This window comes from Bos javanicus, chromosome 23 (assembly GCF_032452875.1).
Source record: "Bos javanicus breed banteng chromosome 23, ARS-OSU_banteng_1.0, whole genome shotgun sequence".
Lineage (NCBI taxonomy): Eukaryota > Metazoa > Chordata > Mammalia > Artiodactyla > Bovidae > Bos > Bos javanicus.
The window spans coordinates 24,182,823-24,208,661 of NC_083890.1; the positions used below are offsets into that span (position 1 = coordinate 24,182,823).

General features: G+C 41.7%; 1 protein-coding gene across 4 annotated transcripts in view; it reads right to left on the reverse strand.

The window, feature by feature from the left end:
- Positions 1-25,839, reverse strand: part of PKHD1 (PKHD1 ciliary IPT domain containing fibrocystin/polyductin) — a 443,703-nt gene that overhangs the window by 352,884 nt on the left and 64,980 nt on the right. For all 4 annotated transcript variants that reach the window (XM_061398409.1, XM_061398410.1, XM_061398408.1 and 1 more), the window contains exons 31-35: positions 25,506-25,573; positions 21,324-22,919; positions 18,502-18,645; positions 11,945-12,164; positions 4,490-4,640 (exon numbers count right to left, since the gene is read on the reverse strand). In XM_061398409.1, the coding sequence (XP_061254393.1) occupies positions 4,490-4,640; positions 11,945-12,164; positions 18,502-18,645; positions 21,324-22,919; positions 25,506-25,573 (2,179 nt within the window). The remainder of the gene's footprint in view (positions 1-4,489; positions 4,641-11,944; positions 12,165-18,501; positions 18,646-21,323; positions 22,920-25,505; positions 25,574-25,839) is intronic.

A 25,839-nucleotide genomic window follows, 5' to 3' on the forward strand; every position in this document is an offset into this window, starting at 1 on the left:
TCATCCACGTTCCCCATATACTTTCCATCTTGACATGGTGTGCTTGTGTTACAAAAATCTCCCCACTTGATCAAGAAGGGTGCTTATGCCTCTGTTTTTTGTCCTCCTTTTATTATTTATTTTTTGTCCTCCTCCTTGACACAGGAGGTCCCTTCCTCTGTTTGGTTAAGAGTCCATTCTTAACTATATTAAGCTTCACAGTCATATTTCTAACCGTTTTTCTCTGGTTTTGCTATTTTAAGGTTCTTCATTCACTAGTTTCTTGCTCCTCATTCCATCTTCTTGGATTCGTTTTATGGCTTGCCAGAGCATGTCATTTTTCAGAGAGTGCACATGGTGATAAACTTTCTAAATTGTGTATAGCATATATGTCTTTATTTTGTTTCTATTCCAAATAGTGTTGTACAGGGTATAGGATGCTAGGTTTAAAATCACCTGCCAGATAACTTTAACAGCACTGTTTCTGACTTCTTTTTCCACTGATGTGGCAGATCAGATGTTCATAGAAACCTCTTCAAGTTAGCACAACGGAAATTGCTGGGTGAAACATCTGGATGAGTGGAGGAAAAGTAAAGGGATTCCTTGGAGGCAGAAATGAGAAGAACGTGTCTTTCCCCACCCTTTTCTTCCTTCTCTCCCTGAGTCTGTCCTGGAATCTCAGAGTCACCTTGGGTTGGGCCAAGTTTAAAAAAGAAACTGATAACCCACAAAGGACCACACCCATCTCCTGTCCCCAAGAAAATAATCCCTTTTTGCTTTGTGAATCACTCTTAAGACTTCATCTTGAGAGCCACAGAGCCACCACGGGGACAGAGACAAAGAGAGAGAGGAAAAAGTGAGGGAAAAGGCCCTAGCAGTTCTCCCAAGCAATTCTTTCCTTAGTCACTCTGATACCTGCCCTGCCGGACTCTCAAGTTTAGAATTTCTCTGGGAACTCCACTGGAAAGTATAGTGGACTCTTTTTATCAGTTTTCTCTAAACTGATTTTGTATCATGTTTATTCTGCTCTGATTTCTCTACCCATCCAATGCAACCCACGCTTTATCCTTGAAGAATTCTTCAAAACTGCTGGTTGTTTTATGGCACCTTATTGCGTTTTGCAGCAACATTTTAGATGTTGGGTTTTTTTTTCCTGATATCTTTTCTCTTGTTTTGATGTACCATAGCAATACAATATTTTCTGAAGAAGAGAAAAATGTACCTATGCTAAAATGGAAAGATGACCATGACGCATGCATTCATTTATAAATCCATTTGTCCATTCAATAAACTTTAAGAGGATTTGCTGTGTATTAGACATCGTTCAAAGCTTTGGGAAACAGAAGCAACAAAACAAAGTGCCTCTTTTCAGGAGCTGATATCCTAGACTGTCAATAGGTTTTTTAAAAATGCAAGTTGAAGAACAATATTAATGACACAATAACACCTGTGTGTGCAAATGGGTATATCTATACCTGTGTGTGTGTGCCTTCTTTCAGATGGAATCTTCAGGGGATGCAATTAGAGAAGGAGCATGTGAGAAGGTTTCTTTTACCTGTTTTTATTTTAATTTATATTAAAATAAAATATTTTATTTTATTGTCCATTTGTACAATTGATTCAGGCTTAGTTCTAGATACTTTGGACAAACCAGTGAACAAAGCAGACAAACACTCTGCCTCCTTGGAGATCATATTCTAGCAAGAAAAGTCAGACACTAAACAATAAATAAACAGAATGTGTTTATTTTATGTAATAACATATTACCTTACATATGTTAGCAGGTGAGAAGGTCTAGGGGGAAAAAAATGGAACAGACAAAGGAAAATTGCCAGTAAGACACATGGAGTAAGCAGCACTGGGTTGTAACTTTAAATAGGGTGGGAAGGACAGACTTCATTCAGGAAGTAGCATTTCAGCAAAATATTCAAGTGGAGTGGGAAAAGGGAAAGGAGAAGGATGCTCAACATCACCAATTATTAGAGAAATGTAGATCAAAAGTACAATGAGGTGTCACCTCACGCTGGTTAGAATGGCCATCAAAAAATCTACAAGTAATAAACACTGGAGAGGGTAGATAGAAAAGAGAACTCTCCTACACTGTTAGTGGGAATGTATTGATAGATTGGTGTAGCCACTATGGATAACAGTATGGAAGTTCTTTAAAAAAACTAGAAATTAAATTGCCACATGATCCAGCAATCCTGCTCCAGATAAATCCAGAAAAAATTAAAACTCTAATTCAAAAAGATATATGCAGCCCAATGTTCATACCAGCACTGTTTATAATAGCCAAGACATGGAAGCAACCTGAATGTCCATCAACAGATGAACAAATAAAAAAAAATGTGGTGTATATATATATATATATATAAACACATACACATAATGGAATATTAACCATAAAAAGGAATGAAATAATGCCATTCACAGCAACATGGATGGATCTAGAGATGATCACACTAAGCGAAGTTAGTCAGACAGGAAAGCCAAATATTTTATGATATCACTTACATGTAGAATCTAAAATGATACAATGACCTTATTTATAAAACAGAAACAGACTCATGGACACTGAAAACAAACTGATGGTTACCAAAGAGGGAGGCAGGAAGATAAATATTTAAAGATGACAGACATCTAATCCTCAAAAAAAAATTCAAAGTTAGTCTTTGAGATGATAGAAAATTCAAAGAAATCTAAGTGAAATGATCTGGTCAAAGCAGTGAACACTGCAGAGAAATGATCCTATTTCATTTTCTTGCACTGAAACTAGCAAACAGCACGGCCAAGAACAGCCAACACGGGACATTGACTGTGTGTGAGATGCAATTCACAGCAGCTCGCACACTAGAATCCTCACATCAACCCTATCAGGCAGGTACCATTATTATCCCCACTTTACAGATGAGAAAACTGATGCACAGAGGGGCTAAGTTGCCGGAAGTCCCCCAGGGAGCAACGGATGTGTTCCAGCCCCAGCAGTCCAACTCAAAGCCCACTCCTCACTCCTGTGCTACCTGCCTCTTCCTCTCTGTCACCACATTTGTTCAGATGAGCAGACCAACAACCCAGCTTATTTCCCGAGGCAGAAACAGAGGCCCAGAAAGTCTTAAGGATTGCTCAGTGTCCCAGAGCTAGTCTTCAGCCCACAGTTCTCTTTCTACATTTCGAGACTAATTCAGCAGGCTCGCTCACTACCATAAACCTTTGAGACATCACTGCCAGCCAACTGCTGAGAAGGGGCACTGGCGTGAAGAGGAGGCTGTTATTAGGGACCATAGTGCTGCAGATGAAGAATTAAAGCTGTTGATGCAATGAAGCATTGAAAGGAAGAGGTGCATTCTGCGGAGGAGGGGGGGCGGCAGGCAGACACAATGAAGGAGGAAGTAACAGCCCGTACAACCACCTGAAGGTTCAGGAAAGGGGCATGAGAAGCCTGGGAAGAGGGAGGTTGGACAGGGAGATCCTGGGGGGCTGGGTGAGGGGGAGATGAGAAGGCAGACAGGGAACAGAAAAATCACGTTACTTATCATAGCATGCATTTTCAGCACCAGCCCAGAAGTTAGAGAAAACCACGCCTCACGAACCCAGGAAGCACAGTTTGGGATTGCAAAGCCTTCATCTGAGCAACATTTACAAGATCTACGACCCTGTGTGGCACTTAATAGGCACTCAGTAAAGGTTTGTCTCAATAAAAGAGACAAAAGAGGAAGATCTGAGGATCGCTTTCATAAAGAGAAAGACACCTAAGGGAGTAGGTGCTCAATAAATATTATTTTTTATCTGTGTACCATGAGCAGCCCGGAGAGTCGTAAAAGATTATCTGATATATTTCCAAAGAGCGCTTCGCCTCTGATTTCAATTTTCAAAAATTCTCTGGGAGGCTGTGGAATTTCTCACTGGGGACTTTTAAGAACACCTTCTTACAAGAGCCCCTTGGAGGGGTGGCTAAGATGATGTAAAACGGATAGATGAAGGAGGGAGGCTGGGCCAGATGACCCTGCAGACCTTTTCCCTCTTTGGTCCTCATTTCCATGTCATCCTCTCAGAAGTGGAAGTTTCCACTCTGTTTGTTTTGCACGGCACACACACGAACGGGACAGGCCAGCAGACACTGTCATCCCACCAAATGAAGACGGCTGAGTGATTTGGAAACCTTCCAGAAGCGCCTGGTTGAATTGTAGGCCATTTATTTCATGGAGAAATAAACCACAGAGAGCTTCTTTCAAACATGCTCATGGAAAACAGGACAAAATGCTGAGATTATCTGCTCAGAATTTGCTTTAAAAGAGCCCAGGCAGCACTCATTTATTTTTGAGAAAATATATGATTAACCATAGCTAACTATGAATTCAGATGCTGTGCATTAGACCAGCTCCTCAAAGTTTGAGAGCATTTAATATTATATATCGCTGCCATTTGGGCTAAATTGTTTTTTTAATGTACACAATATTACAAATTTAATTTGAGCTGTTTGAATCAGTCTGTAAAAAAGATTTGATTATACCTGAGTGTTCTGGCCCCGGCTTTTCCGTATCTCAGTAATCTTGGCGGTAATTGGCTGATTAGGCGTCTCACACTCCATCTTTGCCTCAGTTTCCATGGTAATGGTACAGGAGCTATTATAGATGAGAACTTCATCTCTTTCCACTTTAGGGCTGAAACGAGAGGGGAGGTTAAATGGGGTGTCATCAATCTTAATGAAATGCAATTATTTTTACTCTTATTAATCATTGCAAGCCATTAGCTTGTGGCAACTACAGGCCACCATTTGTCAAATTTTGCAAATTTCTGTAATTTTGTTTCCATTCTTTTATTGTTTATTTGTTTTCCCTTTATCTGCGCACCCTGCAATGAAAATGCACATGGTAAATATCTTTCACTGAGGCCTTTCTCTTTTCCAGATCTATCAGGAACATTTAGCAAAAGCTTCTCCAAGCCCAACCGAATAAGCAATACACAGATAATACTTCCAGTTCCAAAAATGGAAGCAAATGTTGGGGAAAAAAATTTCTTTTTTTCTTTACCCCTTCTCTCTTCCTGTTCTTACACTCTGTTTGGGGAGTGAATTGCTAAATGCCCCCAGGGCAGATGGAGAAATTGGAAAACCCACACAACTGGCTAACTGGTCCCTAATTCCAACTGTGAAAAAATGAGCTCATTTAGGCTTTCAATTCCCTCTCCCCAGCTGATGGCAATGAGTCTCTGTTGCTAGCAGTGGAACATTAACTTAGTAAATTAATTAAACTTACTTAACAGCCCAGACTAAGGAGATTCGATATATGTGCCAGTTATACTACCAGCCACTTGCTTTAAAAGTCCTCTTGCTTTAAGGAGAGAAGCCAGAGTGGATTCAAAATGAAAAACAGCAGTGTAGCATTACAGAAAGTCTAAAAATATGTGGTCCAGAGGAAACGAGACCATGGAGTTTGCAGGGTATGGCCCCCAACAGGTGTGATATTTGCTCGAGAATAATCCTGGCTTTAGGCATTGTTGCAACTAGCTCCTAGATGATTAGTTATAATAATGCATGATGTTTTACATTTTTTAACAATTTCATATGTATGATCTCATTTCAGCCAGTAAAGTAGGTAGAGGCATAAGAAAAGTGTAACCCAAAGAGACCTGAGGATTTGCATAAAGTCAAACATGAAAAGTATGTCAGCTCCAAGATGAGGCTCCAGGGCTCCCAACTCCTAGAGCAGTACCCCTAAGTTTTGAGATGGAGCACCACAGCCAAGATGGCTGATCCCATGGGAAGACCAGAATTGGTGATGAAGAGGGCAAAAGGTCACTGGGAAACTATCATGTCGAACCATATTTTTTTCAAATCAATGTCAAAAATGGTTTCCCCCACACTTTGTTAGAAGTAATGAGCAGGATGACTATTACACCTACTTAATCTCCTCGTCTTCAGGCTAGAATATTCTCAGCTCCATATCCATCCAAGACGTGACTCCCAAACCCACTATCTTCTGGACCTACCGTACAGTGTCAATATTTTAACATCGTGCACCCCAGTTTGGCTGACCTTTGAGGCTGTGGTCTCCCGTTACCTAGGCTCTCCTCACCATGGCACTTAATACTGTATTCATTTTGTAGCCCCCCAAGCTTAAACTGGAGAAGGAAATGGCAACCCACTCCAGTACTCTTGCCTGGAGAATTCCATGGACAGAGGAGTCTGGCGGGCTATAGTCCAGGGGGTCGCAGTCAGACACAACTAAGTGACTAACTTTCACTTTCAAGCTTAAATTAAGATGACAGTGAACTTGAAGTCTCAGAGCCACGACAATTTTCTGAGGAGTATTAGCATGCAGAGTTGAGGCTGGGAAGCTGACCAACTAGATTCAAATCCCTAAACAGATATCTACCATCCATCTGACATTGTGAAAACATGACTCTCTAAGCTTTGGTTTATAAAGCATGTTTATAAAATGAAATTACTAATCATAAAAAATGTGTTTTCAAGAGGTATTGGGGCATAAACCAACACAATATTGTAAAGCAATTACCTTCCAATTAAGTTGAATATATTTAAATAAAATAAGGTATTGGGGGATGGAGCAAAATGAAGCCAACAAACGGATCTGTACAGAATCTGGCACTTGGAAGTGGCTGATAAAGTCAGCCGTTGTTAGTTTTGAGTGGTAGGGATGTTGGTGGTATTATTGTTGAAATGCCAATGTGGGAATTTACATTCATTGTAAATTGTTCTAGGTCATCTCACTGATGTGGACCCAATGCTCAGATACATTTGGAATCTGAGCCTGTAACGTAGCTACTGAGCCATCATCCAGTGGGTAGACAGAGCCACACCATTTGCTCCTGGAGTGTTGGCTGCACTCAAAGCTTCAGTAAAGAAAAGAAAACCAACTTAACTTCTAAATTAAAATATGATGTAATGTTTAGATACCTATGGAAATATGAGGAAGTAGAATGCAAAATTCACCTTCCAAGTGAAACACCTGACTTCAAAGCAACTCTATGTTTGTGCCAGGGCACTTCGGGCTTTGCAGCGAGACCCTTTCTTTTGCTACTAGAGGTGGGAGTAGAGGAGTGGGTAGAATAGTTTAATAGAATAGTAGTTTCGCCACTGCCATCGTAAATCTCTTCTAACGTCACCAGAAAGGAAACGAATTTGGTTTCCCACCCCATCCTATTCCTTGTGAATTGGTTCCCAGATTGTTACTTCTATTTCTGAAGTAATCACAAACCATCTGATTAATAATTCATTCTGGAATTTTGTCAGGGATAATACAAGCCTAGCTTTCTACATTTCCAGAATTCCCCTTGTTTTGCTTTTTAGGCAAGAGAAAGAATATTTGCTGTCACCTCTGCCTGTTCTGTGCCCTGCTCTCACATTCATTTCCCCCTGTGGATCTTCACTCGTATGAGCAGGGTTTTTGCACTCAGTATAGGATGATCTCGGATACCAAGGGAGAAGCAACCAACTTCCTTTACAACCTTTGTTGGTCATGCGCTTCTACCTCCTAATGAGCCTTCGTCTACCCTTTCTAGTTTCTTCAAAAGCAAATGTCAGAGTAAAAAAGGGGTAAGTTGCCCTGCCCTCTTTCCACCTGCCTGTAGCAATGCCCTCCAGTTCCCAGTGGATTGTTCCATTTCACAATGGAACAATTGTGAAATGTTCCATTGTGACTCCACTAGTGACTCCAGAAGCATGATATGTATCACTTGCCATCGGAAGGTCACTCCGGCTGACAGAGTCCTAGACCAACTAAACAAAGCCTGTTCCTTCAGCAAGTCCTCCAATAGCTGGTCCCCCAGCAGAAGGTCCTGCTGGTATCTGTCAATGTTGTAGCAAGGATTGCTGTGGCTTTCCAAACCATTCCAGGAGGAGACAGCTTGCTCCCCACAGTCTCAGACACATGTCAGAAGAAGCAGATGTCATGTTGGGGCCACTGATCTTCCTGGGAAAGACCAGTGATCATGGTGTGGAAGGGCCCACCTCCTCCCCACCTCTGTGAAGTCAGGCATAGGCCTGCCCACCATAGCACCCCTGACTCTGCCTCCCATCGTCCTGGGTCTCCAGGCTGCTTCCCATTCTGTGTGCCTGCATGTGCTTCCCAATAAAAGAATAAAGTGAAAAATATCATGTTCTTCTTGCTCTAAAAGAGTTAAAACCCCTTTCTGCTCCTTAGCCTTTTTCACAACTTTTAGCTCATTATTTCTTTTCTCTTTTCCTTTCTGATTATCTGACTAGAATACTTTTCATTAAAAAGCCATCACCAAGATGAGCAGAGACACCAGGATATCAACAATAGACTAACATTTGCAAAATTTCAAAGTTTCTTAATAATTACTATGCCATGTTTTCTTCCACAATCATCCTATGAATTAAGGAATGCAACTGGCTAGATTTAAATATAGACATATGCATATGTAGAGAAATACACAGCTAGATTATATAGTGGGCATGCATATACACATGCACACAAATATTTATTTTGACAGAATGTGGAAAGAATATTTGGTCCACATGGTGGTAGAGAGTTCTAGAGCCTAAGTTTCCTGAGTCCTGACCTATTTCTCTTTCAGTCGGTCTGATCAGACCCAAAGGTAAGCAGGTAATCTCCTTGTACTCACTCTCTAGGGGAGGCAATGAAAACACAGGCTGTCATTCTGTCTCCCTCACTTAGCCTGAAATTGCTTCTTCTGTCTCATCTCCTGGACCCGCACAGCCCAGCCAAGCCTCTTGCTGCTGATGCTGACAACATAGCATCATGCTAAGCACACCATTAGTCAGAAGCCTTGGGTTCTAGCCCCAATACCACCAAGGCTTGACAGTGTGATTTTAGAAAGATACTTAGTCTGTTCTTAGAATATAATCCAAACTCCTTACTATGGCCTTCAAGGTCTTCCTGCCTCCCTGAGCTCATCTTTAGCCACTTTATTTTCTTCCTACCCTATTCCTGCCCTTCTGACCTCTAACAGTTCATGAAACTTGATGAGTCATTGGTACTTGCTGCACCCACTGTCTGACTCTCCATAATGACACTTGTCTTTAGCTCAGCTTAAAAGACACCTTTTCTGAAAAGTCTCCTCTGAGCCAAGCCAGGGATCCCAACCCTGAGCATATATCTGGAAAAAACTATAATTCTAAAAGATACACGTTCCCCAGTGTTCACTGAAGCACTATTTACAATAGCCAAGACATGGAAGCAAACTCAATATCCATCAACAAATGAGTGGATAAAGAAGATGTGGTACATACATACAATGGGATGTTACTTAGCCATAAAAAATAATGAAATAATGCCATTTTCAACAACTTAGAGGGACCTAGAAATTATCATACTAAATGAGGTAAGCCAAAAGACAAATATCATAATCATATTTCTTATATGTGGAATCTAAAAAAAAATGATATGAATGAACTTACTGACAAAACAGAAATAGACCTACAGACATAGAAAACGAACTTACTGTTACTAAAGGGGAAAGAGGGGTAGAGAGAGAGAAATCAGGAGTTTAGGGTTAACATATAAACACAACTATATACAAAATAGATGACCAACAAGGACCTCCTGTATAGCACAGGGAACTTTACTCAATATCTTAAAATAATCTAAAAGAGAAAAGAATCTGAAAAGAATATATTACATTTATATATATATACGAATCACTTGGCTGTATACCTGAAAGTAACACAATATTGTGAATCAAATATACAATTTGATTACAAATTTTCAATTGTAAAAATAATTTTTTTTAAATAGCTTTTACTGTTTTCTATCACTCTATAGCCCTTAGCACAACACATGACCAGCTTGTTTATTGTCTAGCCCCCTCCTGACCCTTACAAGTAGGCACTTTGCATCCTATTCATTATTGAATCACCAGCTTCTGATAACTAGAGCATAGTAAACATTTGATAAATACTGGATAGATGGATGGGTAGATGGACAAATCAGGCATATTTTTGCTGCAGATATGAATATCTGCCTTTGCCAAATGACATCAAATTTATAGTGGTAGTGGCTGGCTGAGGAGTAAACCATTTGATGAAATGGATCCCTTGTAAAGATCCTGGAAAATAGTTCCATGGGCTCACAATCTTAAGAGGAACAAGGTAAGCCATTTAGCACATGATTTTCCTAACTCCCCTTGTATAATTTATAATGTGTTTTCTGATTAAGAAATTAGTACATAGTCACTGAAAAAATTACATTAAAAACTCAATGATGAAAGCAAATATGATCAGTCCTCCAGCCCCATAGGGCTAGGCACCCTCAGTGTTTTGGAATACTTCCTTCTAGTCTTTTCCCAAATACTTGTCATATATGCCTACAGACGCAGGTACTATAAACACTTTCAGGATTACATTGATGCAATATTTTATAACCTGCACATTTCACTCCTTAATATATTGTAAGCATTTCTCTGTCTGGTTAAATATTATCCATGATGATTTTTCAAGGTTTCTTAGTATAAACACTTACTTCATTTCAGCTTTTTTGTTGTTGTTTTTATACCTAAAACTTCAAAGACTATAGTTTTTCATAAATATTACATATTTCTAACTGCTTTCTTAAAATCTTGAAAGTGAAATTGCTGAATTAGAATATGAAGAATTATAAGGTTATTAGTGTATATTGCAAATGATATTCATAGATAAGGACATAGTTTTTAGTAGGGTCTGAGGCTCAGTGGTAAAGAACCTGCCTGCAAGTGTAGGAGACACGGGTTTGACCCCTGGGTCGGGAAGATCCCCTGGATAAGAAAATGGCAACCCATTGCAGTACTCTTGCCTGGGAATCCCTTGGACAGAGGAGCTGAAGGACTATAGTCCATGGGATTTCAAAGAGTCGGACACAACTGAGTGAATGAGCACAGGGCTCAGCTGCCCTCAGCCACCTCCTAGAGAGAAGAGCATAGAAGAACTCCAAAGAATAGCTTAGGGACCGAAATAAAGTTATCGAATTCTGGGGAGCCAGGACCAGCTGACATACACTTGGTCCCCAGCGTCAGCATGCTGAGATCCAGTCTTCCCTGAGCACCAGCTGCAGCCCCATTTCTGATGAGCCCTAAGCAAGCTTTTCCCCTCTAGTCCAGATAACAACCTTAAGGAGGCCCTTTCTTCCTCTCACTAAATCCAAACTCCTGGTGGCAAATTCACTCTAAACACGGACTGTCCCAGGACATCAGAAAGTCCAACTTCTGTGAAAAAGGCTGGTTCTCGTTTTTCCTCTGGGTAGTCGGTCTTAGTTTTATTTTTTAATGAGGAAATAGGCCTTCATTGAATAATTGGATGTAACCACTCTTGATAAGAAATAAAGAAGGACACTGGGCCACGTTCAGCACTAAAACATCATACTTCATAAAACAGGAGCTGCTTGTGAAAATGAAGTCCATGTAGAGCAACCGACATGGCCACACTTTTTTAAAAATTTGTTTAGAAAAGGTGATTTTTATCCAGAAAGTTGTGGTATTTGTTTTTTAAGTTCAAAAAAAAAAAATCCTTATAAGCTTATAACTTCTAAATCCAAAATCTACAGTCCTGCCTGTACACCCCCACTTCTTTTGAATAAACATTGTACAATCTGCTGGATTTCTCTACGACTTTTTCTCATACTTGTGAATCTGTTTGGAAAGAAAAGAAAAAGGAGAGGGGAAAAGAGCCTTCTGTTTTTCATAATGTCTAATCTTTTTCCCCATTGGCATTCACCAGATGTTGCTTCGGATCGGAAGATAAATATTAAAATCTAAGCAAGAACAAAGCGGGCTGTTTACTGGGCAGATTTTTCAGATGTTCTCTTGAACACTTGAAAAGACAGGAGACGCTTTGATATGCAGGCTGGCTGGAATCCACAATGGAACAGTCCCTCCGACAACAGCATTGGCCCCAGGGCCATGTCCACCCAACATGGAGTTCCTGATGATTCCATCAATCCACTGGCCACGCATTTGTGTGCAAAGTCAGGGAGGGAGAGGACTGAGTTACCTGATGAAGAGGCCCGAGAACGATGGAAGGATAGACTCTGTCCAATGATCTCGTGCCAAGAGGCATCGGGAACTTTCTTCACAGATGTAGAAGTAAGGCCACGATTCCGGCAGGCTCTCTGTCCCCACAGTGATGATCAAATCACAGTGCACATAGCTGCAGCTGACGGTCTCGCAGTCCTCCTCCTCAGGCCTCAGGTCACACAGGGAAGCTAAGGACACTGCAGGAAACAGTCACCGCTGGTTTAGGTGATAACCACAGAGAGAACTGAAGGCCTCACATTGTTTCATCAACCAAGCCCATGTGCTGTACTTTGACCAACAGGAAAATAAACTTCCTTGTTTACTCTTCTTAAAAATCAGAAAAACAAACATCATACATTAATGCATCAGTGGAATCTTGAAAAATGATACAGGTGAACCTATTAGCAGGGCAAGAATAGAGACACAGATGTAGAAAATGGACATAATGGACATGTGGACATCAGGGTAGGGGAGGGGAGGGTGGGTTGAACTGAGCAATTAGGATTGCCATATATACACTACCATGTGTAAAACAGACAGCTAGTGGGAACCTGTTGTATAACACAGGGAGCTCAGTTCTGTGCTCTGTGATTACCTAGATAGATGGGATGGGAAGGAGGCGCGGTGGGACGGAGGTTCAAGAGGGAAGGGATATATACACACATATAGCTGATTCCCAGGTGGCACTAGCGGTAAAGAACCTACCTGCCAATGCAGGAGACATAAGAGACTTGGGTTCGATCCCTGGGTAAAGAAGATCCCCTGGAGTAGGAAATGGCAACCCACTCCAGCATTCTTGCCTGGAAAATCCCACGGATAGAGGAGCCTGGTGGGCTACGTCCACAGAGTTGCAAAAAGTCAGACATGACTAAAGCGACTTAACACGCATAGCCGATCTATGTTATTATACAGCAGAAACTCACACAGCGTGGTAAAGCAAGTACGTGCTGTGCTGTGCTTAGTCGCTCAGTCGTGTCTGATTTGTGACCCCATGGACTGTAGCCCACCGGGCTCCTCTATCCATGTGGATTCCCCACGCAAGAATACTGGAGTGGGTTGCCATGCCCTCCTCCAGGGGATCTTCCCTACCCAGGATCGAACCCAGGTCTCCCACATTGCAGGTGGATTCTTTACCATCTGAGCCACCAGAGAAGCCCGTGAATACTGGAGTGGGTAGCCTCTCTCTTCTCCAGGGAATCTTCCCGACCCAGGAATTGAAGTGGAGTCTCCTGCGTTACAGGCAGATTTTTTAATCAGCTGAGCTACCAGGGAAGCCCAAAGCAACTATACCCCCAAAAATAAATAACACGTGTCCGTGTATGAAAAAAAACACCACAATATTGTAATTATCCTCTAATAAAATGCATTAATTTTTAAAATGTATTAGATATACATAATATATACAGAAGGATATAAATCATGTTTTTGTAAAATATAAATCATCCAAGTAAAAAAAACTCATGTGAATGTACCACAGGATCAGCCAACATAAAGTCTAACACCGGCACGATGCTCGCCAATCGACGCGCTCCTGGCCAAGTCTACCACTCTCCTCCTCATTCTCGGAAACAGCCACTAGACAGAAGGTGGCTGCCTTTTACCTCCTTTTGAACTTTAGAAAGTTATACATGGCATAATATTCTTAGACCTGCTTTCTTCACTCCACATTATGTTTCCAAGATTTAGCCATATTATCACACATAACTGCTGTTCCATTGTTTTCATTGCTCTTCAACACTGCTTTGAGTGAAAGTACTACAATATATTTGCCTACTCTGTCACCAATGGACTTTGGGGAATTTCCCAGCTTTTGCCACTACAAATATGTGATGCATTTTCCCTAGAGTATATGTCTCTAAGAAAATTGTTTGTGCCATTTTACTTTCCTATCTTTATGGGTTCCCAGTAATGCACATAATTGCCAGCACTTGAGATTATCAGACTTAATTTTGGTCAGTCCAGTGAGTATACAAAAGTATTTCATTGTGACCTTAATTTGCATTTTCATCATTATTTTTTAGGTTGAACAGCTTTTTGTATATTTAGTAATAACTCCTATTCTCTCTTCTATGAACTTCCCGTGTAGGTCACTCGCCCCTTTGTTCTACTGGAATGCTTATCTTTTCCTTTTTGATTTGTGCCATTTTATATTGTGAGTGCTAATCCTAAAGAAGTTACATGCTGATTAACACCTTCGCCAGGTTTGTGGCTAGACTTCTCATTATCTTTATGGGATCTCTTGATTAACTGAAGTTCTTGATTTTCATACAGAGAGTTCGATTAACATTTCATAAAGAAGAAAAGCAATGATTTGAAGCTCTCTGACCCTGAGACCATTTCTTCCCAGGTCACAAGACCCAATGTAAAAAGCATCACCAAGGCAGACTGGCAATAACCTTTAACAGGAGGATGAACAAGTCTGCCATTTCCTACTTTCTTTGGAGTAGGAAATGACAACCCACTCCAGTGTTCTTGCCTGGAGAATCCTATGGACAGAGGAGCCTGGCAGGCTAGAGCCCACCGGATTGCAAAGAGCTGGACATGACCAAGCAACTAAGCACGAACACATCTCTACGTGAGATGGTTTGGGAGCACCTCTGCCTGAAAACCTTAATCAAATAGAAAAAAAAAAAGCAAATTTTCTCTAGTCTTCTACCTCAGGAGCTAGCCTGTTCACGCAGGTACAGAACATGTGTTATCAAGGACTATGAGTCCCTGCCCATATCACATGACTGCATGCAGCAAGGGATGAGGCAAGTACACAAGAGGGTTTGCTGTTACTCATTCACACAAAAATAGTTACTATTTTTGCTGATACATTCTGAAGCACCTGACACATCGTAGATTCTGTGACTGTGTTTCCAAAGAATTAGAGCAGTTAAAACGTCTGGAAAGTAAGACTCTCACATGGACAGAGGAAATATGAGAACTTTCCAGTTAGTAAGCCCTAGGGCAAATAAAAACAGGCTTAACACCTATAAAGTAATGAACTCATTACGGGTGATTAGGTGGATGCAAATTGACAAGGTGGATTATGATAAATGCCCAGAGCTGGGGATCGGAATCCAGGAATTTTACTCAATTTTACTCAAGGTTCTGCCACGAAATAGCTGTGCAACCTTAATCACTTTAGGTTTTCGCACCTCACAGAAAAAATCAGTTTCCATGAAGAAGTCATAACGTATAAGTCAAGATATAAATGCAGGAAACCAAAAGATCAAATATCTTGCTGATTTTAAACAGAGTGTTAAACTGACAAGGTGCTATAACAACCTATCATATGCAAAAGTAAAAGTCTTCTTTCATTAGAAGTATAATTTGAGGGAAAAGTGAAGATGTGTGTGTGTGTGCTGTCTCTTCAGTCGTGTCCAACTCTTTGCACCCCTATGGACTGTAACCCGCCAGCCTCCTCTGACCATGAGATTCTCCAGTCAAGAATTCTGGAGTGGGTTGCCATGCCCTCTGCCAGGGGATCTTCCCGATCCAGGGATTGAACACAGGCCTCTTGCCATCTCCTGCATCACGGGCAGATTCTTTACTGCTAAGCCACTGGAGAAGCCCCAAAGTAAAGACGAAAGACCCCAAAGCAGCAAAAGGACTTTTTTAAAAGCTTCATCTTTAAAAAAAAAATTTATTGAGGTATAGTTGACTTACAGTACTATATTAGTTTCAAGGATACAGCATAGTGATTCCATATTTCTACAGAGTCTCAGAAGAGAAATGCCAAAATGTTTACTGATACAGCAGTCCCCAAGGTTGTGCGTTTCTAACAGACTCCCAGGTGCTGCTACTGTTGCTGCTCCAGTAATAATAATTTTTTTCAATAATCCTTCCATAATAATATAATCCTCAATAATAAAATCGTTGAGAAGCATTATGTTAAAAGAACTGAAGTTATTCAGCTTTCCCAAAGGCTTTCCAACTGATTAAGGTGAAAAAAATAGAGTGGGGAGCATTAGGTAAAAGGGCAGATTTCTCTGGAAAGAGTAACTGTGGAACCACTTGAGGGGGTTACTGCTGTGAAAGTGCCCACTAAAAAAATCTTTTAAAGTATAACAGATTCTTAACTAACTTGATTCTGTACAGTCCTTTCTTAAGGAAGGGTAATTATTAGTAGTTTTTAAGAATTTCTGAGATACATCCCTCTGACAGTTTGATGTCCAATATAGACCTACTTCTTGGGGGAAAAAATACATAATCATAGTCATAAAATATTTTTTTCAATTTCAGAGATTCATAGAATCTCCAACTTCCATCTTGGATCTTCCGTAAGAAACCAATGGAGTAGGATTTCATAAGTTCCTCCCCATCTTTAGACATCTTTTAAAAGACTTATTTTTTAATGAAAAAGGAAAAGTCAAATTATCCATTTCTCTGGAATAAATGAGCAGCCCTTGCACAATCAACGAGTGTTTGCTGACACCTAGTGGTAAGCGTAAGAGTCACAGCTTCTCACTCGTCCTCAAAATATCAAGAAATTTTGAAGTCTTTTTATAAATTTAACGAAATCTCATTAAATGTAATTATTTTATTCTTCTCCTATGAGTTATGAAACTCCCAATAAAACACAAATTCTCTAACCCTGACTTCATGGTTTTTAAGTTTGTACTTCTGGTTGTCTTGAAACAATAGCAAGGGGTTGACTGATTTAAACAGTGTATATGTGAAAGCCACACCTTCTCCCAGGAAAAAAAAAAAAAAAAACTGTAGCAGCATTTATTAAATATTAGGACCTAGAAATGGTTGATTCTATGCTTCCCTGGTGACTGGGAGGGTAAAGAATGCTCCAGCAATGTAGGAGACCCAGGTTTGATCCCTGGTTCGGGAAGATCCCCTGGAGAAGGGAGTGGCTATCCACTCCAGTATTCTTGTCTGGTGAATACCATAGACAGAGGAGACTAGCAGGCTACAGTCCAGGGGTCACAATGAGTGGAACACGTCTGAGCAACTAACAGTTTATGTTTCCACCATTTCCCAATTCCCTTATTTATTCTTTCATCAAACATTGATTTTGCATGTCCCCTAAGCCAGGACAGTTCTTTGCATAGGAGTGAGAGCAGAGAAACAGATATATTAACTTAAATTTTCTACCATATCCTAAATATCCTACTGCAGAGTCTTAAGTAGAATAATACTCTCTTCTATAATGTTCTGCTTATACACATGATGATAATAAGACCCTCAGACTCTGGTATTTTAAACAAGGGTTATTTCTCCTCCCCCAACTTTTCCCCCTCCTCTCCTTCCTCCTTCTGGTCTAAGACGATCCAGTGTAAACTGCCATCACAATAGTATTATACATCATGGAATTTTTGTCCAAGTTCAGATGAAGCGATGCTTTTATCACTGTAAGTCTTTTACCCACAGTCAAGTTGCAAACACATGAATTAGGAATGTAACTTAAAGCATTACACAGAAAACATGAGGGCAACTGGTTTTTAAGTGCACGGGTACAAGATGTATGACTGTGCAAATAAGATAATCAGGTGGTTTAGCTGACCCTGTAGTGATGAATGGCAATTTCATCCCTGAAACATTCTTTTTCTGAAGCTCAGTGGGCAGTTAGTATGCGTTGTGAGCTTCATGGGAAAATCAAGCCTTGCACTTTGCATTCTAACCCCCTCACCCCACAAAGACATAGCTTCCCATGCCATATTTTACAAACTTAAAGGGCTTCCCAGGTGGTTCAGGGGTAAAGAATCTGCCTGCCAATGCAGGAAATGCAGGTTCAATCCCAGGAAGATCACCGGAAGAAGGAAACAGCAGCCCATCCTAGTATTCTTTCCTGGAATATCCCACAGACAGAGGAGCCTGGCGGGCTACAGTCCACAGGGTCGCAAAGAATTGGACATGACTTAGCGACTAGAGAGCAACAAACTACAACAAAGTTTAAAGCAATGAGAGATCATGGTTATTTTACTGAGTTACGGCTCAGATAATTACCTGGACTTTACAGAATAAAAGGATAATGTCAACATTGACCCTTTTGCCTATAATAAGATTCAGGACCTGAGCACACTAATGTGCAAGACATTTCCAGTCGGATGATGTAATCCCTTCGCTAGTACTTCCAGTAGGCAGACATTTCCAGCAGCCCCACCTCAGGAGACCAAGAGACTATTTTCTCCCTGATGCTATGCTGCCATTGAAACTAGTATTCACAACCCAGAATCACTTTCCCCGTCATCACAGAACTGCTGTCAAAAATATGTGATAAATTTTTTGCTGTTATTAATACGACAAAAAAAGCTATTATGAGTCATCTTAATAGGCGGTCCTCAGTGCTAACTATCACTTTACATGGGGATCAGAGAAAACTTTTTCCATAGGAACAAACGGAAAAATTGAGTCAATATTGGTGATGGACAGGGAGGCCTGGCGTGCTGTGATTCATGGGGTCGCAAAGAGTTGGACCCAACTGAGCGACTGAACTGAACTGAACTGAGAGCATGAATTACCAAAAAGATGTAGTTAACCAAAGTATGCTAATTTCACACCTACTCTTTATAAAACAAATCTGGTGTTTTTACTGACCATCGAGGGGCAGAACCAAGCAGCTGAAGGCAGACACCGTCGCATTAGCCAAGATTTGGCAGGGAGCACCACACACGGCAGCTGAGATGTTCCCGGGAGAAAATCCTGCTCCAAACACGTGCACGAGCCTCCCGCCTAGGCGGCCTTTAAAGACAAAATGAGGAGTTTACCATCACAGAGGCAAATCTTTTTTTTTTTTTTTCTCAAAATTCAAACCTATGCTTTCTTGCTGCCCACCCTTCTTTCCATGCCTAATGGAGTCCACACAATTGGCCTGAGATCCCTGATTTTTTCAGTTTCCTCTCACTAAGATCTGAGCTCTGAAGCCCGTTCTGTCAAACCCCAGTCATACTCAACAACCTATGAAAAGTGTCATATGATTCTTATGTATGAAAATAATGCTTGTTTATAGTTTATAAACTTTTTATACAGGAGAGTACAAAATGAAAGTAAAACTTCCCTTACCTACTCATCTCACTCCCCAGAAAAAGACGTATCTAGTTTCTTGTGAAGCCTTTAGGATTTTCTAAAGCATATAGACTATTTTACTACAAACTGATCATTCTATACATAGCATTCTACGACTTGTTTTTTTTAATTAGAAATGCAGCATAAACATCTTTCCAAGTCTCTCTCTCTCTATATATATAGAGAGAGAGAGAGAGATCCAGCTCTTCATTTTAATAGACACTTAGAATTCCATTATATGATTATGCCCTAATTTACTGAGCAATTTTCCTGTTGATTGCTGAAAGTAAAAGTGAAAGTCACTCAGTCCTGTCTGACTCTTTGTGACCCAATGGACTATACAGTCCATGGAATTCTCCAGTCCAGAATACTGGAGTGAGTAGCCTTCCCCTTCTCCAGGGGATCTTCCCAACCCAGAGATTGAACCTAGGCCTCCCACATTGCAGGAGGATTCTTTACTAGCTGAGCCCCCAGGGAAGCCCAAGAATACTGAAGTGGGTGGCCTATCCCTTCTCCAGGGGATCTTCACAACCCAGGAATCGAACCTGGGTCTCCTGCATTGCAGGCAGATTCTTTACCAACTGAGCTATCAGGAATAGTTCCATAATTTCTCCCCTTTTGCTGCAATTAAAAGTGCTGCAATGGACTATACACTTATATGAATAAAAATGATGCAAACTCTTAGACGTGGAATTACTAGGTCAACAGAAAAGGAAATTTTTAGTTTGGAAAGATATGGCCATATTTATCTCCAAAATAATGTTGCCCTGGTTTACACTTCTACCGGCCATGTAGGAAGTATGCCTATCCAGTGGGTAAAGTCAAGACAATATGTTTTGCTTCAGTATGAGAACCAATAAAGGAAAATGCTGGTTGAAATCTCTAGGCCATGCTGAGATTCCAGCTTCTCCCACCTTCATGTCAAGTCTAGGTGGCACTTACACAGCCACCTGACCAAGTTTTTGCCTGGGTACATTCTTACCCCTGCCCTCTTGCCTAAAAATCATGGATTCTTAGAGAGTTGAAAGGGGAACTAGGGAGGAAAAACCAGCCCCAACCTTTTATCAAATAAGAATGCTGAGGCTTAAAAAAGTTACCCAGCTAACATAGTAACAGACTTAGAAACAAGCCCCAATCCCTATAGTATCTCACCCAGCTGAGGACAGACACATTTGTTCCAAAAAATGGATTGGTACTTCTTCCGTCTAAGACCCTACTCCATGACTTCTAAACTTTCTGCATTACAATCACATTTGAACTATCTTAAGTGTGTTCTTTGGAAGGAATTATGCTAAAGCTGAAACTCCAGTATTTGGCCACCTCATGCAAAGAGTTGACTCATTGGAAAAGACTCTGATGCTGGGAAGGATTGGGGGCAGGAGGAGAAGGGGACGACAGAGGATGAGATGGCTGGATGGCATCACCAACTCGATGGACGTGAGTTTGGGTGAGCTCCAGGAGTTGGTGATGGACAGGGAGGCCTGGCGTGCTGCAATTCATGGGGTCAAAAAGAGTCAGACACGACTGAGCAACTGAACTGAACTGAACTGAAGTGTGTTTATGTGCTAAGTCACTTCAGTTGTGTCTGACTCTTTAAAACCCCATGGACTGTAACCCACCAGGCTCCTCTGTCCATAGGGTTCTCCAGACAAAAATACTGGAGTGGGTTGCCATGCCTCCTCCAGGGGATCTTCCCCACCCAGGGATGGAACCCACATCTTTTATGTCTCCTGCATTGGCAGGTGGGGTCTTTGCCACTAGCGCCACCTAGGAAGCCCCATCTTAAATGCGGGAAGACATTAAGGGAACAGAAACCCAAACCTTCCCTGTAAGAAAAGGCAAAGCACACTGCAGTATATCTCAAAGGAGAGAAAGTTCAACCAATGCAGCTGTACTGCACAATTGGCCTGTTATTTATGGAGTATGAATTCATGTGTGAAATAGTACAAAATGATAAAAATTAATCATATTTAATACGTTTAAAACAATTCAAATTGGCAAATAGGTCTAAAAATAGATGAAGGCATTTATGCTCTACTTAAATGATCAAATTATGAGCTCTTACAAATGGTATTATTTAATTTAAAACACAAATTAAAGTGGGTTAATGCATCAAATTAAAAGACAATCAAACAATTAGAGAATATGCACAATCTCCCCAACAACAAAAAAAAATGCCTCATAATTGGAGCATGACAAAGTTTTAGGAGGAAGCTGGGACTGTAAGAGGCCAACCGGCTTCTCTCTTCTTCTGTTGTTCAAACTGATGCTGATTTCCTACCTTGTAGAGTTGTGAGAGGAGCTATTAATTCACTTACATAAAGAAAGCTCTCTGCCTCATCTGTCCGACTTACCAAAATTCTCGGTCACTGCTGTGATGGTCACTCTGGAAGTGAACACCAGGATGGACGAGGCCCACCCTCTCATGCGGTCGTAACCTCTGACTTGGTACTCCCCGGTCGGAAGGGATGGGACCACACAGTGGAGAAGGGTATGGTTGCCAGAGACACCCACACAAGGGGACATCCCAATAAAAATGCCTACATTTGCAGCTCCTGAGATCCGGGCTACCGAAAAGGTTAAGACATCTTCAGTCTGAGAAACAGAGAGCAATTCAGGAGTGAAGGCACTGCTGTAACCAATGACACCCATCTGATGGGAAAGTCCATCTACCTCTATGACCAGGGCAGCAGAGCCATTCCCTGCGGGAACAGCACATTGGATGAGCTCAGAGCCGAGGCTCACGGTCAGGCAGGCCCGCTGGCCAATGTAGACTAATGTGGAGTTCAGTCCCTTCAGGGCTGTGCCCTCCAAGGTCAAGAGGCTTCCACCATGGAGGCTGAAATTCTTGGGGAAATAATGAAACACTTGAGGCCAAACATGGAAGTGTCTGGACAAGTTACCAGAACAGGCATACCCATATCTTGCATGAAAAACAGATAGGTAGTGAGGTCCAGGGGACAAGTCACTTATCCAGCACGCCACGTGGCTTGCATTACGGAAAGCCACAGTGCAAGCAAGACGATCATCCACAAACACCACTGGCTCATCAGCCGTGATACCTAACCTCTGACCCCTAACCAGCACTGTGGTCAGAGACCCACTGATGTTTGTGGTCCAATCATCCACGATAGGAGTTGTCTCTTCACACAAGAAAAGAGTACAATTCCCCTGACACGTGCTGGGAAGTCCATTCACCAGGATAGTGACATTCAGGGCGAAGGAAGTACCAGGCAAGGGGTCACCCACGGGGGTAATCCGGCAGAGGACTGTCTGGTCCCCCAAACTCAAAATCACACAAGTAAAGGGACCCGAGAGGTCAACCTCCACTGACCCCCTGCTGGAGCGGAGAGCCAAGCCCCTCACTGTGAGAACAGTCCCTCCGCAAGTGGACCCGCGTGTTGGGAAAATGGAGGTTATCTGAGGCATCACCACACACTGCTGGGGCACCGCAGACATGTCAGCAAACCCCATCTGCCTCTGGTGTACTCGGAGAGGATACAGGCCGGCCTCCAAAGTGTCAAGAGGAAAAGCGCACCCAGCCGGGCTCAAGTTGCTCCCAGGAGACGGAGTCTGGAGATCACAGCTCAAGTTACCCAGAAGGACCACTGAGTCGAAGAGATTTTGTCCCTCCACATAGAGCCTCAGGCTGTGATTCGTGACTTCTCCCCGCATGGCAGTGACCACTGGTGTTGCTGCCACTTCATACATGAAGGTGAAGCCCTTCCCCACCAGGCGAGGCGAAGGTCGGTGGGGGGAGGGCTTGCTGCCAGCCCAGACCTCCACAGGGACTGGGGCGCTCAGCGGCAGGGGGGCTGGCGGCGGGGTCTCACACCAGATGCTGGTCTCTGTTGAGTTCACGATGTCACAGGACCGATTGCCCACCAGCACCCAAAGCAAAGCTTGGTCCCTGCTGAACCCTCTTCCTGAGATGCTGAGGATGGTTCCACCTGAAGCACAAATATTGAGGAAAAAAACTGAGAAGCTGGTATTTCAGAACTAGGAACTCACAGCAGCTGTGTGAGCCCCAGAACAACTAAGTGAAAGGTGGGGTAAGCGTTAGTGAAATTTTTCGCCTCACCCCACCAGTGTTAAATGTATGACTGTTTTGGCAGGAGTCAGATGGGCTGAAATTCACATGGCAGTAAAACAACACGAATTATTCCATAAGAAGAATGTTTATAAAGTTTAAGACAAAATACGTTTTCAAGTATATTTATAGATCCTAGACAACTTCGACACTAATGAAAAATCAAATTTCTTGACGTGCTCTCGTCATCTGCTGTATTATCGTACATGCTATTCTACATTATTCTATATATTACTATGTAGAAAGAGTATATATGTAATTCATATACGCATATATACAACATGCTGCTGCTAAGTCGCTTCAGTCGTATCCGACTCTGTGCGACCCCATAGACGGCAGCCCACCAGGCTCTCCGTCCCTGGGATTCTCCAGGCAAGAACACTGGAGTGGGTTGCCATTTCCTTCTCCAATGCATGAAAGTGAAAAGTGAAAGTGAAGTCGCTCAGTCGTGACCGACTCCTAGTGACCCCATGGACTGCAGCCTACCAGGCCCCTCCGTCCATGGGATTTTCCAGGCAAGAGTACTGGAGTGGGTTGCCATTGCCTTCTCCGATATACAATATATACATTAATAAAAAATCAAATTCTCCAGTCTTATCATCTGTTGTATTAACTGCCCTATTATTCCATATTATTCTCTGTATTATTATGCAGAGTATATGTATATTGTTCTATATATGACCAAACTGACAGCATATTAAAAAGCAGAGACATTACTTTGCCAACAAAGGTCTGTCTAGTCAAAGCTATGGTTTTGTCAGTAGTCATGTATGCATGTGAAAATCGGACTGTAAAGAAAGCTGAGCACCAAAGAATTGATGGTTTTGAACTGTGGTGTTAGAGAAGATTCTTGAGAGTCTCTTGGACTGCAAGGAGATCAAACCACTCAATCCTAAAGGAAATCAGTCCTGAATATTCATTGGAAGGACTGATGCTGAAGCTGAAACTCCAATACTTTGGCCACCTGATGCAAAGAACTGACTCACTGGAAAAAACTCTGATGCTGGGAAAGATTGAAGGCAGGAGGAGAAGGGGATGACAGAGTATGAGATGGTTGGCTGGCATCATTGACTCGATGGACATGCGTTTGAGCAAGCTCTGGGAGTTTGTGATGGACAGGGAAGCCTCGCGTGCTGCAGTCCATGGGGTCGCAGAGTTGGACACAACTGAGCAACTGAACTGATATTCAACTTACACACTGATGAAAAATTAAATTTGTTGAATTCTTCTACTTATCTTCTATATTAGTCTATATAATGTTTCAGTAATCCATATGTTGTATAGTCATACGTGTATTTGTATGTGACATATCAAGAGCCACTGAAACATGCTTGTGGTTTTGCTGTTACAGTCATATTGTCTCACTTTCTAGTTGAGGGCCAATCACACCCTCCCTACAGGACAGGGATGGGAGCCATAAACCCCTTATCATCACCAAATCAGTGGTAAAGTAAAGCAGCTTTTAAAAGGATTATACTACGTTCAAAAAAGGATAATGTACCTACTATAGGATGCAGGGAATACTTCAATTCTCTGTAACGGCCTACATGGAAAAAGAATCTAAAAAAGAATGGATATGTGTGTATATATTCACTTTACTGTATACCTGAAACTAACACAACATTGTAAATCAACTATACTTCAATAAGAAAATTCTAATGAATACTGTGCTATTTCATACACTGTCACAATGGTTATCACATGCAAATACATAGCTTTCATTTTTTTTCTGAAAATGAATAGTTTTCTATATTTCTCTATTTGTCCAGTGCTGACATCTCCCATATTGGCATTTGTGTTTCTTTTTTTTTAATTAGTGAGGTATAGTTGCTTCACATTATTGTGTTAGTTTCTGCTGAACAAGAAAGTGAATCAGCTATTCGTATCAATACATCCCCTCTCTCTTGGACCTCCCTTCCACCCACTCCTTCCCATCCATCTCCTGACTCTGGTCCTTCATCCACATCCCAGAGCAAGTAAAGACACCAGAGACTCATGTCTCCTCTCCTTGCATAAGCAGTATCGAAATGGCTAACTCGGGAAGCTCTTCACTTGTTTTCTGTATTTTTTTCAATTGAACTGTAGTTGATCTACAATATTATGCTCATTTCTGCTCATTTGGTGTATAGCAAAGTGATTTGGTGATATGTACTCCAGATGTGCCACTTTTTAGATATTTCAGCCTCTTTCCATTAAAAAAAAAAAAAGAAAACCAGGCACATGTCTTTTTCATAAAAATTCTTTAATTTTCTGAACTCACTGGGCTAAAGAATCCTGAGTTTCACACTCTCCAAAGTACACTACTCAGTTCCCAGGGCAGGGAAAAGAGCTTCTCCTTGAAGCCCCATCTCTGGTCTCACTAGTTAATTAATCCAGGAACGAAATCTGAATACCCAGGGAGTAGACTTGCAGAATAAATGCAACCAGTCAGGTCAGAGCCACTCACCCACAAGGGACCCACAGCAAGGCTGGATGCTGAAGACTTCTGTGATGTACTGGATGTGAAGATCCACCCTACATAAAATGAGGAGACGGTCATGAAATAACTGAAAGTCAGGAGAAGAGAAAAGAAGGCACAAAACAGCAGAGATGTGTACGTTAGAGAAGAGAAAGGGGGCTGTGATGGAAAGCATATGAGACCAGCACTGCCCACCAGAGAAAGAGGGAAATAGTGTAGAAAAGAATCTGTGGGGGACGTTTTTCTGCATGCACATCAGGTGGGCACATCAGTCTCCCTGAGTTTAGCTACTTTCTGAATGAAGCGAGGGAACTTTCGGAGA